We start from the raw sequence: 12,680 nt of genomic DNA on the forward strand, positions 1-12,680 counted from the left end.
GTGAGTGTCAGCCACATGTCTCAGCTGGGCAAAGTTTTCTGGGTGAGCTGCAACAAGAGAGAAAGTAGGTCTGGTGGCTTCTTTGCTGCATAACGTTTACAGCTCCTGCTCGCTGTCCCTCTTGCACAACTAAGCAAATCACACACCCACTTGTACACAGAGAGGTAAGGGGCCATGCCACGTGTTTTCCTGGTGTGGTGGGGCGAATGGGTCACTCCCACTAACCTCATCTTCTCCCCTCTCCTCGCTCTTTCTTCCAGTGGGGGGGGGGCTGTCAGCTTTCTCTTCCTAAGGCTGTGTAATAATAATAATAATAATAATAATTAATAATTTATCATTTATACCCCAACCCATCTGGCTGGGTTTCCCCAGCCACTCTGGGAGGCTTCCAACAAAGCATTAAAATACAGTGATCTTTTAAACATTAAAAACTTCCCTAAACAGGGCTGCCTTCAGATGTCTTCTAAAAGTCTGGTATTTGTTCTTCTCTTTGACATCTGGTGGGAGGGCGTTCCACAGGGTAGGTGCCGCTACCAAGAAGGCCCTCTGCCTGGTTCCCTTTAACTTGGCTTCTCGCAGTGAGGTTACCGCCAGAAGGCCCTCGGTGCTGGACCTCAGTGTCCAGGCAGAACGATGGGGGTGGAGATGCTCCTTCACATGTACACTTGCCCTCTCTCCTCACTGGCGTTGCAAGCTGTGCACACATGAGCTTGGCTGTGCACACATGAGCTTGGCACACATCCACAGCTACCCTAGTTTTTCAAGGGGTTTCTCCAGTGCGTTGCCCCTCAGGCCTCCTTGCATCTGATACGAAAAGGCAAGCCGCCTTTGGTTCCGCAATGAAGCTGAGGTGTGTGCGCTTGAGAAAGCTGTTGCACATGTGCAGATGACAGCTTCCTGAATAGGAATCAAGGGGCATGAGGGTTGCAAGTGTAGGGAATCTAAACATGTAACATGTATCCAGTGAAGATATCCTCAGCCCCTCTCTGGTGTGTATAGCAATGTGCAAAGGCAACTTGAAATGCAGCCAAGGGTGTGAGTATGTGCATTTTAAGCCACAAATGTATATAAAGCCCCAGTTGCAGTGCTGCCCCTTGTAGACCTCAGCAGGGAGGAGGATGGGGACAAAACTAGAATTAGATGGCTCCGCCTCTTATTGGCTCTGGCCCCGCCTACTGTTGGGCCTCCCCACCTTCCACCCTGCCAGGCTCAGTGGGGCACCAGCCACCACTGTTTTCATCTCTCTTTAATGCTAAGTTCCTGATTTCTCCCCTAAATTCATTCTGGAGGCAGGCTTAGTGAGCAAGAAGCCAGGCTAGTCAATGGTCCTGTTAAACTTTCCTTACTGGTCTGTCAGTATCTGTGTACCGTTGAGAAACTTTGGACTTCTGCGGCAATTAAAACACACACACGTCCAAATGTGCTAATCTTTTCTCATAGACTGCAGCTGAAATTATTCCCTTTTGCAGCATAATATTTGAAAATTAGGGCATGAGATGGAATCAGTACTGCTTTAAAATGACGGTACAATTTTATCTGTTTATTTATTTAACAGTTAAATCCTCTAAACATCTATTCAGATGTAAGTCCCAGAGGCAAAAGTAGGTGGAACATCAAATGTAAATTCTGCCTTTGCACAGTCGGCTTTTTTTCGACACAAGCAAGAGGCATGAACAGAGTTCAAGGACACATTCCAGCCAGGCAAAAACACTCAGGATACAAAGCAGGGTCAATTTTGAAAAAAGTTTGTAGTTCATTTATTTATTTGGAACAGCCATACACTCCCCTTCACGGTGTCTATATATCTTATCACAGCCGGGCAGTCACCTCAGTAAAACAACAATAATCACATCTAAAATAAACAATCAGCTATCTGAAACATTGCAATGCTGGCTGTTCCCTCTTAAGGGTGCGCCCCTGAGCATGTGCAAAGCACTTTTCTGTTACTGCATTCAGTATACATAGAAATAGCCTTGGTGCAAGTCTAATTTCCAAGCATTTTGAACTGGGAATCAGATTATAAAAGTACCCTAGTTCCGTGGCAGAGCACATGCCTTGCATATAAAAGGTCCCAGGTTCAGTTTTATTTCTTTTTTAAAAAAATAATAAAGGGTGCCCTCACCTTCTTATAGCTCTGCCTGACAACCATGCCCACTTTTTATTCTGATACCACCTGCTGCCAGTATGCAGCCCTCAAGACTGAAAGTGGTCCTCAGCAGAACACGGGTTGTCCCTCCCTGCTTTAAAACTTTAGCATTCATGCTCTTCTGTCGTTGCAGGATTGGAACCAGACATGGCATACAGCTACCCCAAGCTTCACTCCGTGTTTTGAGAGTACCGTGCTGATTTGGATTCCATGTATCTACCTTTGGGTCTCATTCCCTGTCTATTACCTCTATCTCAGGAAAAACTGCAGAGGTTACATCAGGATGTCGGCTATCTTCAAAGCAAAAATGGTAAGGCTCTCCGGACTGTCATCATTTTGCAGGAGGTTTGCAATCATGTACTGGAAATTTAGGTGTGGATTACATGACTCCGTCATCGTAGTTTAATGAATCCACTTTAAAAAAACCCCAACCAAGGGCCTTTTAGTAGTTAGGAAAGTGGTGGGGAGTGCACTGAAAAGTGTGCAACAAATGAAGGATTTGTGGGGGAACGTATTTTAAAATGCACAAGCAAATCAGGATGAATTCAGGATGCTCATTGTCATATAAACTGCCTGTCAGAGATGGTTGCCATGCTGCATGGGGCACCCAAATAATGCTTTAGAATGGAGAGCGAGAGGCGCCGAATTTTAGCACCACATGGGGCACCACTGAAATTTGAGAGCCCAAAGTTCACCAAATCAGAACAAATGCTTTATTATTATTATTATTATTATTATTATTATTATTATTATCAACAACTACAACTCACCCTTCACCCTAAGGTCTCAGGGCAGGTTAGAATCATTAAAACATGATGTTAAACACAATTCAAACCAACGTACAATCATAGAAATAAGACAGGTCCTAAAAGTCTACACCTCGGGTATCAAAAGCCAGATAAAAGAGGTGTGTCTTCAGCTCTCACTGAAAGCTACAGAATGAAGACACACCTCTGTGGGCAGAGAGTCACGATGGGGCTGCCCCAGAGAAGGCCCCAGGACACCCGCCAAGCTTTTGAGGGTGTGGAACAACCAATAGGGCCCTATCTGTCAATCATAATACCTGAGCCCCCAGGGTCTGTTGGGGAAGAGGTATTTGGGGCCATTTAGGACTTGATACACTAATGTGAGCATCTTGAACTGGACCTGGAAATGAACTGACTACCAATGCAGATGTTTTAGAATGGGTTATGCGAGACGTGAAGGAAACCCCAGCCAGTTTGAACCAATGGAAGTTTCACAGTCATCTTCAAGGGCAGCCCCACTGAATAAGACTGGACATAGTTGAACCTTGTGTAAGCTATGTGCAAGCAAATCTAGACAAATACTCTGTGAACCTGTCACCCGGAGGCACACTTATGCCTCTGCTTCCTCAGGGTTTTACTCAAACTAAGTTTTAGTCGTTGGATCCATTGAAGTACCATGAGAAGGAGGGAATTCATTCATTTCCCCACTTCCCCACTTCTATGAAGTGGGGAGTTTACATACTTCTCCCCCCGAGGATGCAGTGTCATCGACTATATTCTTGTCCCTTATAATATCATAAATTCGATCATGGACCTCAAAATTGGAACGTGCACCGAAAGCGACCATCAGCCATTATCGTTGTCTATTAACTTAAAGGACGAAACCAAAATAACTAAGCACAATATCATAGAACCTTCTCAATACAAACAAATGACCCAATTAAAATGGTCCCAGGAAATGAGTGCAACAGTGGGGCAAAAACTTACAGCCAACCTGAGAAAACAAGTACTATCCAACTTAAAGACCACCAATTTCTACAGTGATATACCGAAAATTTATAATGAAATCTTCCAAATGTTCGTAGAGCTCAGTACTCCACCTAAAGTTTGGGTACTTAAACATAGCGCTAGCCCTTGGTTTGATGATGAATGCTTCCAGCTAAAAAGAAAACTGCGCCAAACATTTAAAAATAATCGCACTAAACTAGAGCCCTCTTATCTTGATGAAAAAAGAAAATATCATTACATTCTGGCCGAAAAGAAACAGAAATACGCAACCCAAAAATGGCTACAATTATTCGACTCAATTCAGAGTAAAAACAACAAAGCGTTCTGGAACTTAGTGTACGGAGGATTGAAAGCCGAAAATCAACTAACTCTACCACCAATTGAAGAATTCAAATGGTCCCAATACTTTACATCTGTATTTAACAATCTACACAGCGAACTTAAAGGAAATGAAACCACTAAAAATAAAATTAATAAACTCCAGGAGTGGCCAAGGGTAGAGGAAGAGGAAATTAGAGAGATAGTTAAAAATTTCAAATCGGGGAAATCTCCTGGGCCAGACGGTCTACCAATAGAACTGTTTAAGACCTATATAGATTGGTGGGCAGAACCCTTAGCTCAACTGTTTACTCTCATAGATAAATATGGGATCATACCTGAGATATGGTTAAGATCAATAATTATTCCAATCTTTAAAAATGGCGACCCAAAAGAACCAAGGAATTATAGACCGATAAGCCTATTATCAGTGATAGGGAAAATCTACGCCAAGCACCTCTTATCTAAACTCCTTACCTGGATGAAAAATCTAAATTTACCAGGGAAAGAACAAATAGGTTTCTCCAAAGGTTGCTCTACACTAGACCACTGTCTTGTACTTATGCACTTGGTTGAAAAATACAGATTCCAAAGGCAATCTAAGATATATGCTGCTTTTGTAGATTTTCGTGGTGCATTCGACTCAATTGACCGCCCAAAGTTGTGGAGGAAACTCGCAGAATTAAAAATTGATCAGCGCCTATTGATTCTAATGCAAAACCTACACTCTTCCAATACCTGCCAAGTCAAACTTAACACCAAAGGTCACCTTTCATCAGACATCCCTAACTCGAAAGGGGTAAAACAAGGGTGTATCCTTGCCCCCTTTCTATTTAATTTATTTCTATCAGACTTGCCAGATAACCTTCAAAAAATAGAATCACATGCCCCTAAACTTAATCAGAAACCAGTTCCTCTCTTATTATACGCAGACGATGCTGTCCTACTATCATTAACGAGCTTGGGTCTGAAACGTCTTATATCTTCACTGATCCTTTACTGCGAATGCAACAAACTCTCTATAAATTATGAGAAGACAAAAATTTTGGTCTTCTCGAATGGTTGGAAATTAGAGAAATGGAAAATAAGAGGGCAAGAAATCCAACAAGTGAAAATCTATAGGTATCTGGGAATCTTATTCCAGAGCAATTTAGGGTGGGCAACCCATCGCACAAACACCATAAAACAGGCAAAGTGCACCTCATCAGCAGTTGCCCGTTTTTACTATCAGAAAGGTAATCAATTTATTCCTGCGGCCAATCAGATATTCCAAACAAAAGTGCAATCCCAGATATTCTATGGAATCCCGCTATGGGTCCAAGCATATAACAGTGATTTAAAAAAGATTCACTCCAGCTTTCTGAGACGTATTCTTGGTCTCCCAGCTATGATCAAATATGAAACAATGTGTGCAGAAATAGCCATACACACAATGGAATATTGGGCATGGTCCACCTCAATAAAGTACTGGTTACGCTGCCATTTTCGCTGCCCTCCATCAAGTCTGCTCGCCGATTTGCTCAATGACTCCTATAAATCAAGATGGTATCAGCACCTCGAAAAAAAGATTGAATCTTTAGGCATCGAGCTGGAGCCCCTGTACAATTCTAATGAGCAATACATTTTCCATAATATCCTAACTAGACTAAAGGATGTCGAGAGACAAAATATTATGGCAGCTGTAAACAAAATTTGCTCCCCCATATTCTATGATTTAAACATCTTAGATAGCAGAGCCAATTACGTCACTAAATTAATAATCCCAGCCCAACGTAGGGCTTTTATGCTGGCCCGTTTGAATGTTTTTCCCTCAGCATTTGTCAGGGGAAGATATCAAAATATTCCTAGAAACAAGAGATTCTGCAGATGTTCTATGAATGTCCCGGACACTGTAGAGCATATTCTCTTTCATTGCCCATTGTACAGTACGCTCCGTCAACGCGTGCCGTCCCCTCTCTCGGGTGGTCTGGAACCCCAGCAAGGTGAATGTGTGGGACTCTACCTATCCGACGTTGACCAAAGGGTAACGGCGGGGGTAGCCGAGTTTTTGGTAGCAGTCCTCCAAGGAGCAGGTTAACAAAGAAAACCATTGACTCTATATGTATATATATATATATATGTATGTAGCCAACTGCTGCCCTTTTATATATATTTCAAGGCCTTTATATGTTATTTTCTCTTTTATGGTTTTATTCGCATAATGCCTAATAAAGGTTTGATAAGTAGTAAGTAGTAATTCATTCATTTCATTCATTGAAATGAATGAACCTAAATTAGTTCAATACGTCTGCTCTGAGTAGAAGTTAAAATCCTTCATGACTAGAAACAGGTGAGATGCTGATGCCTTGTTTTGCCCCTTTCACACCCACTCTGTCCTTTGAGTCTGCTGTTCTAATTGAGGCATTCTCCCTGTTTCCAGGTTCTTGGCTTTGCTTTGCTCTTGCTGTGTCTGTCAACTGCCTTCTACATCCTTTGGGAAGCAACCCAAGGAATTCCTCGTGCACCGGGATTTATCATTGCTCCTCCTTTGCAAGTGGTCACAATGGTAATGCTTATTATTTTTATTAAGTGGTAGGTGGACATAGCAGACGGCACAGAGATTTCTCCAAGTACCATGGTTAAGTACTTACCGTATTTTTCGTCCCATAGGACGCACCTAGTTTTTTTGGGGGGGGGGAATGGGGGGGGGATTTATTTTCTCCCCCAGGCGCAGGGCTGGGGCGGGGGAAGCCTGAGCTTCCCCCAGGCGCAGGGCTGGGGCGGGGGAAGCCTGAGCTTCCCCCAGCCCCAGCCCCCAGGACAGGCTGCTATCCGCAAGCCGTGGGAGAGCTGCACGACTTCGCGCAGCTCTCCCACGGCTTGCGGATAGCTTCCTGAAGCCTGGAGAGCGAGAGGGGTAGGTGCGCACCAACCCCTCTCGCTCTCCAGGCTTCAGCAAAAGCCTGCATTCGCCCCATAGGACGCACACACATTTCCCCTTCATTTTTGGAGGGGAAAAAGTGTGTCCTATAGGGCGAAAAATATGGTAATTTGTTCTGGAGGTCCGTTCTTAACCTGAAACTGTTCTTAAGCTGAAGCACCACTTTAGCGAATGGGGCCTCCTGCTGCCGCTGCACCGCAGGAGCACAATTTCTGTTCTCATATTGAAGCAAAGTTCTTAACCCGAGGTACTATTTCTGGGTTAGCGGAGTCTATAACCTGAAGCTTCTGTAACCTGAAGCGTATGTAACAAAAGTTACCACTGTAGTTCTTTATAAGTAAGCTGGAACTGAACTGAACAGCAAACAGCTCAGCCGGCCTGCTTTTATAGGCGGTCGGCTGTCAATATTGTAACAACAACAGCCCAGGGTTTCCTGCCTAAATTAACTTACGTGGACCTGAGTGAAAACTATATACACAATACCCCCTGGTGGCCAGGGTGAGAACTTTAATACATAACAATTTTCTCTTGTGTTTTTCACATTGCACCTCTTTTTTAAAAAACAACAACAACAAACCAAAACTTCCTGATCCTTTTCAAAATCAGTGCACACATGAGAAAGGAATTGGGCGTGCTTCAGCTGGAGGAGATGAAAGGGAGAAGGAGCAGCGCTCTTCAAATACCTGGAGGGATGCCACATAGAAGTATACAGAAGGTTGTAGCTCAATGGTAGAGCACCTGCTTTGCATCCAGAGGGTCTCAGGTTCAATCACAGGGAGATACCCCTGCCTGCAAAACAGATGCTGTACCACAAAGCCATGGCTCTACCTTGAAAAAAGAAATGTGGTTTTTTTTTAATTCCCCCAGTGCATATTCCAAGTGTTGGGCATGATCCAGAATAGCACAAGTAAAGGGTTAAAACACCTTCAGCCCCAAAGTACCCCATACCTTCCCCGCTAGGGTCCAGATTAAGATCTGGAGGCCCATTCGGTTCAATTGTGTGACCCATGTCTTACAAACGGGATTGTGTTTCAGCAGGACTTTTAATTTTTTACAATGAAAACATAAAAAAGAATGCTGTGCCTTGCTGGGAAGACTCAGACTTTTAAGTTTGTTTCATGCTTTTATTCCTTTAGGTGTTACTTCACCCCCCATTTGCACAAATTTGTTTTGCCATGTTTGAAAAGACGGGCATATTACCAGCTGCCAGTGATATTGCGCATTTTAAGGGTTGTTTATATTGGATGTGGGACACGGGTGGCACTGTGGGTTAAACAACAGAGCCTAGGACTTGCCGATCAGAAGGTTGGTGGTTCGAATCCCCGCAATGGGGTGAGCTCCCGTTGTTCGGTCCCTGCTCCTGCCAAACTAGCAGTTCGAAAGCACATCCAAGTGCAAGTAGATAAATAGGTACCGCTCCGGTGGGAAGGTAAACGGCGTACTTTGCATTTGGGTCTAAATCAATTTCTGTTGACATTACCCTGTGTTACTCTCATGCTCATCAATGTTTTTGTCATGTTGGTTTGATGGCTAGATAGAAATAAATTTGAATCTAGTACAACCATGTTTTTAAAATGTTTTATACAGTATGAAGCATTTTTCCCCTACCTCTTTTTTTTTTTTTTTTTAAAGGTCCTGGTGATATTTCTAACCCAGATGGAACGACTGAAAGGTGTGCAGTCTTCGGGCATTTTGCTGCTGTATTGGTTACTCTTCTTCCTCTCTTCTATCATTCCCTTTAGCTCCAAAATACAACATGGCGTGGTAGGTGTAAGTCCATAATTATGTATAAGTTTATAATTGCTTACTCATAGCGGTTATATACAGTGGACCCTCGGATTACGTTACGTTAGGGTAACATAACTTTCAGGTTGCAAACGCATGCGCAGAAGCACTTTGTGCACCTCGCACGTGCGCAGAAGCACTTTGTGCACCTCGCACGTGCGCAGAAGCACTTTGTGCACCTCGCATGTGCGCAGAAGCAGGGCCTCTAGTTAAGTAATTTTCGGGGTGTGCGCAGACCCCCGGAATGAATTAAATTTGTATCCGGAGGGTCCACTGTACTACTTCCTGGGTCAGAGGCATTAGGCCTATGAGGCCACACTTATACCATGCATTTAAAGTACCATGCTACTACTTTGAAGAGCCATGCCATCCCCCAAAGAATTCTGGGAGCTGTAGTGTGTTAAGGGTGCTGAGAGTTGTTAGGGGACTCTTGTTTCTCTTATACCTCAACCAGGGAGGGCATTCTACAAGCTAGGAACAGCCACTGAAAAGGGCCTGTCATGGGTCAATGGCAACCCGGTAACCTCCAATGGCGGCACCACCAATGAGGCCATGCTTGATGATGCTGAGATGCTGGATGTTAGAGAAGACACCCTTTTCGGTGCTTGAATCCCAAGACACTTAAGGCTTTATATGCTACTATTAACACCTTGGGTTTGGCCCAGTATCTCATCATGTGGCACGGAGTCTCCTCACTTTCTGAAGAAAGCTAATACACTGGTACTACGGTTTTCGTACATCTCGGAAGCCGAATGTTTCGGTTTTAGAATGCTGAAAACCCAGAAGTAAATGCTTCCGTTTTTGAATGTACCTCGGAAGTCTAATGGCTTCCGCTGTATTTTTCTCAGTTAAAATTGCAGACCGCTCATTGCGCCTCGGTTGTCAAACGTTTCAGAAGTCGAACAGTCTTCCGAATGGATTATGTCCGACAACCGAGGTACCGCTGTATCTCCTGACTTCCTTCTAATACTGTGATTTTATTTATGGACAGCTTCTGTGTATCCCCCCCCCCAAGATTTTAAAAACGTAAAAGCAGCTTTCATAAGCTATTCTAAAGCTACTTCTGTGACAGTTTTATCCTATATAAACCACTTGGTTGCTGTTGTTTCTGCTGAGAAGCTAATGCTGCCTCTATAGTAGAGAAGGAGGACATGGTCTCCTAGATATGCATAATGACAAGCAATTCTTCTTTATTTTTGCAGGGATTCAGAGAAGAACCCTTCCATCGTGTTATCTCATACGTTCGTTTCACCTTGGTTGTATTGGAACTGATCCTCTGTTGCTTTGTAGACCACCCTCCTTTCTTCTCCAAAGTTGGCAATGAGGCCGTAAGCATTTCCGCTTTTAATTTATAGAGCCTCCAAGATGCCAGGTATCAAGTCTCTTTTTAAGGCTTCTAGCCCTTGTTCCCACAGGGAAAAGAGTTGATACGTTCTCCAAAAACCAAAAGGTTTTATGTAGGTCTACTCAGAAGTAAATTCCACTGAGTTCAATGGGATTTACTTCCAGGTAAGCATGCATATGATTGCAGCTTAAAAGAATGGAAAATAAGGTATGAATTAAGAAGCAGACTTCATTTTATACACATAGACACTTAACACGCATATATGTATTCAGCTATAATGACCCCAAAGTGCATATATGAACTATTTTAAAGAAAGGTTTTTGACATTTCCGATTGGATGGCCATTTCTCAACAGACCTCTGCGCAGAGGTGCGGTGGGGGTGGTTCGGTGGGGGTGGTTCGGGGGGGTGACAAAATCCCCCCTGGGCAGATCGGTTGCTTGAGCAACTAGCTCCGCTGCTGCCTCTGTAGTAAGCACCACATGTTCAATTGCATTAATCTGGCATCTGAAAGATTTGGGGAAACGACATGTAGATTATCCTCATTCATAATTCAAACCAGCTCTCTGAGAACTTCATGTGAGGTCCTTGGAGTCAAATAAATTGTGTGGATGAGCGACAATGTACATGAAACTGCTGGTAGCTTCCCTCACACAGTTTTGAATCATGTGCACAGTTTTGCAAGCAATCTCCTCTAATGTAATGCATTCTTGTATGTTATTTTCACTAATATCTTTATTTTTATGTATTTTTACCCCTACTATCTGCATTTTTTGTAAACATTATTTGCTCGGAGAATTGCATTCCAAAATTTGGATAAGTGTGAATTTCTAAAGGTAGCTGTGTTTTGCTTCCCACATTGTTTTGGGAAAGTACAGATTAGGCTTTAAATGTATACCGAATTGAATTTCTCCTCCATCTCTAGTTAGGACGCCAATCCCTAGTTAGGACGCTTTATGCTGTTGCTAGTGATGAACATTTTTGAACCAGAAACCATTGCAGATCCCAGTTAGGTATCTTCTTCCCACTGCACCAAATATTGTATACGTATTTATGTAGACCTGAAAGCTGTCCTTTCCCCCCCCCCCCCTTTTTGAACATTTGCAGAACCCGTGTCCTGAAGCTGGGGCCTCTTTTGCTTCCAAAATCACATTTTGGTGGTTTGCTGGGTAAGAAAATAAGCAACATTGCATCATGTGGCTAATGTAATTGCCAGTCTGGCTCACAAAGAGTTATGTGTTCTGGGAAGAAGGTCTTCCTTTTGTCTGTCCTTAACTGTCAGGAAGCTAATTTGCCAAATTTTCTAATTTGCCCAAATCCCAGGCTCTGCTCAGCGCTCCCTTTCACGAGCCGCATGGAGTATGTGTGTGGCGCTTGCAGGCTTTTTCCCCGAGGGAGAAAGGACTGACGGGCTGCCTTTCTCCCACCTCAGGGAAAAGCCCCCAAGAGCCGCACACACACTCCGTGCACTCCTTAAAGGGAGCGCAGCTCTTGCGGCCTTTTCCGCGAGGTGGGAGAAGGGCATCCTATCACTGACGAGCTGCTCTTCACCCTCCTCAGGGAAAAGCCTGCAAGCGCTGCACACATGCTCCACGCAGCTCATGAAAGGAAGCACTGAGCAGAGCCTGGGATGCATACAGGCTCCGCTCAGTGCTCCCTTTAAAGAATCCCCCCCCCCTTGCATTCTCCCTCTAAAAACTAGGCATGTCTTATGGAGCGAAAAACATGGTAAGTTCTTAACCTGAGGTACCACTGTACTTTTCAGGAACGAAGTGAAGGAATGGGTTTCCCAAACCCCAAAACTGACTGTGCAGGCAGTTTTTAAACTGCACCAAAATCCCCATTTCTCCTTAGCTAAAATGCATAAACTTTAGCCGTTGAGCAAATGCAAAACAAGAACACAGCTCTCTCCCTTATCAGTTTGACGGCAAGACTGGCCTTGACTTTACCAGTAGAACAGACACAGACATATGTCCTGACCACAAATGACGCAGAGACCCAAGTCTGGGACTAATGCCAGAGCATGTTCTCGGAAGTAGTGACCTCTTGCTCCAAGATAGGAGTAGGAACAGGAATATCCTTTTATGGTCAGAAGTACAGGTAGGAAGATCCTTTAATGGTTGAGAGTACCAGAGCAGGAACATATGTGATGTCAACCTGTGTACGTACACCGACGTGGTTGGGCTCCTAGGGGAGGAGTGAGAGGGTGCCTGGAGGATATATAAACTGCATGAAACCTGTCATTTCTTTGTACTTGCTGTGGATTCACCACGCAGGTGCCTTCTGCTATCCGGAGAGCAGAATAAACTCTTTCTTTGAACCAACCTCGGTGTCATTTTGACTTCCTTCCTCCTGTCCCGGAGCAACGGAGACCCAATCGGTGAACTCCAATAAAGCTACAGAAGAGCAGCCC

At 43.9% G+C, this 12,680-nt stretch overlaps 1 protein-coding gene across 8 annotated transcripts in view; it reads left to right on the plus strand.

Moving 5' to 3' along the window:
• Positions 1-12,680, plus strand: part of ABCC6 (ATP binding cassette subfamily C member 6) — a 48,056-nt gene that overhangs the window by 7,341 nt on the left and 28,035 nt on the right. For 6 of the 8 annotated variants that reach the window (XR_014162807.1, XR_014162808.1, XR_014162809.1 and 3 more), the window contains exons 3-7: positions 2,280-2,456; positions 6,638-6,763; positions 8,771-8,908; positions 10,126-10,251; positions 11,375-11,436. Coding sequence is in view for 5 of the 8 variants with exons in the window: in XM_081887917.1 (XP_081744043.1) it covers positions 2,280-2,456; positions 6,638-6,763; positions 8,771-8,908; positions 10,126-10,251; positions 11,375-11,436 (629 nt within the window). In the remaining 3 variants the exon portion in view is untranslated. Of the gene's footprint in view, positions 1-24; positions 165-2,279; positions 2,457-6,637; positions 6,764-8,770; positions 8,909-10,125; positions 10,252-11,374; positions 11,437-12,680 lie in introns of those variants that run through there. The other 2 variants (XM_081887916.1, XM_081887914.1) reach the window with 2 other exon arrangements.

The sequence above is a fragment of the Podarcis melisellensis genome (assembly GCF_964234715.1).
Source record: "Podarcis melisellensis genome assembly, chromosome: 14".
Classification (NCBI taxonomy): domain Eukaryota; kingdom Metazoa; phylum Chordata; class Lepidosauria; order Squamata; family Lacertidae; genus Podarcis; species Podarcis melisellensis.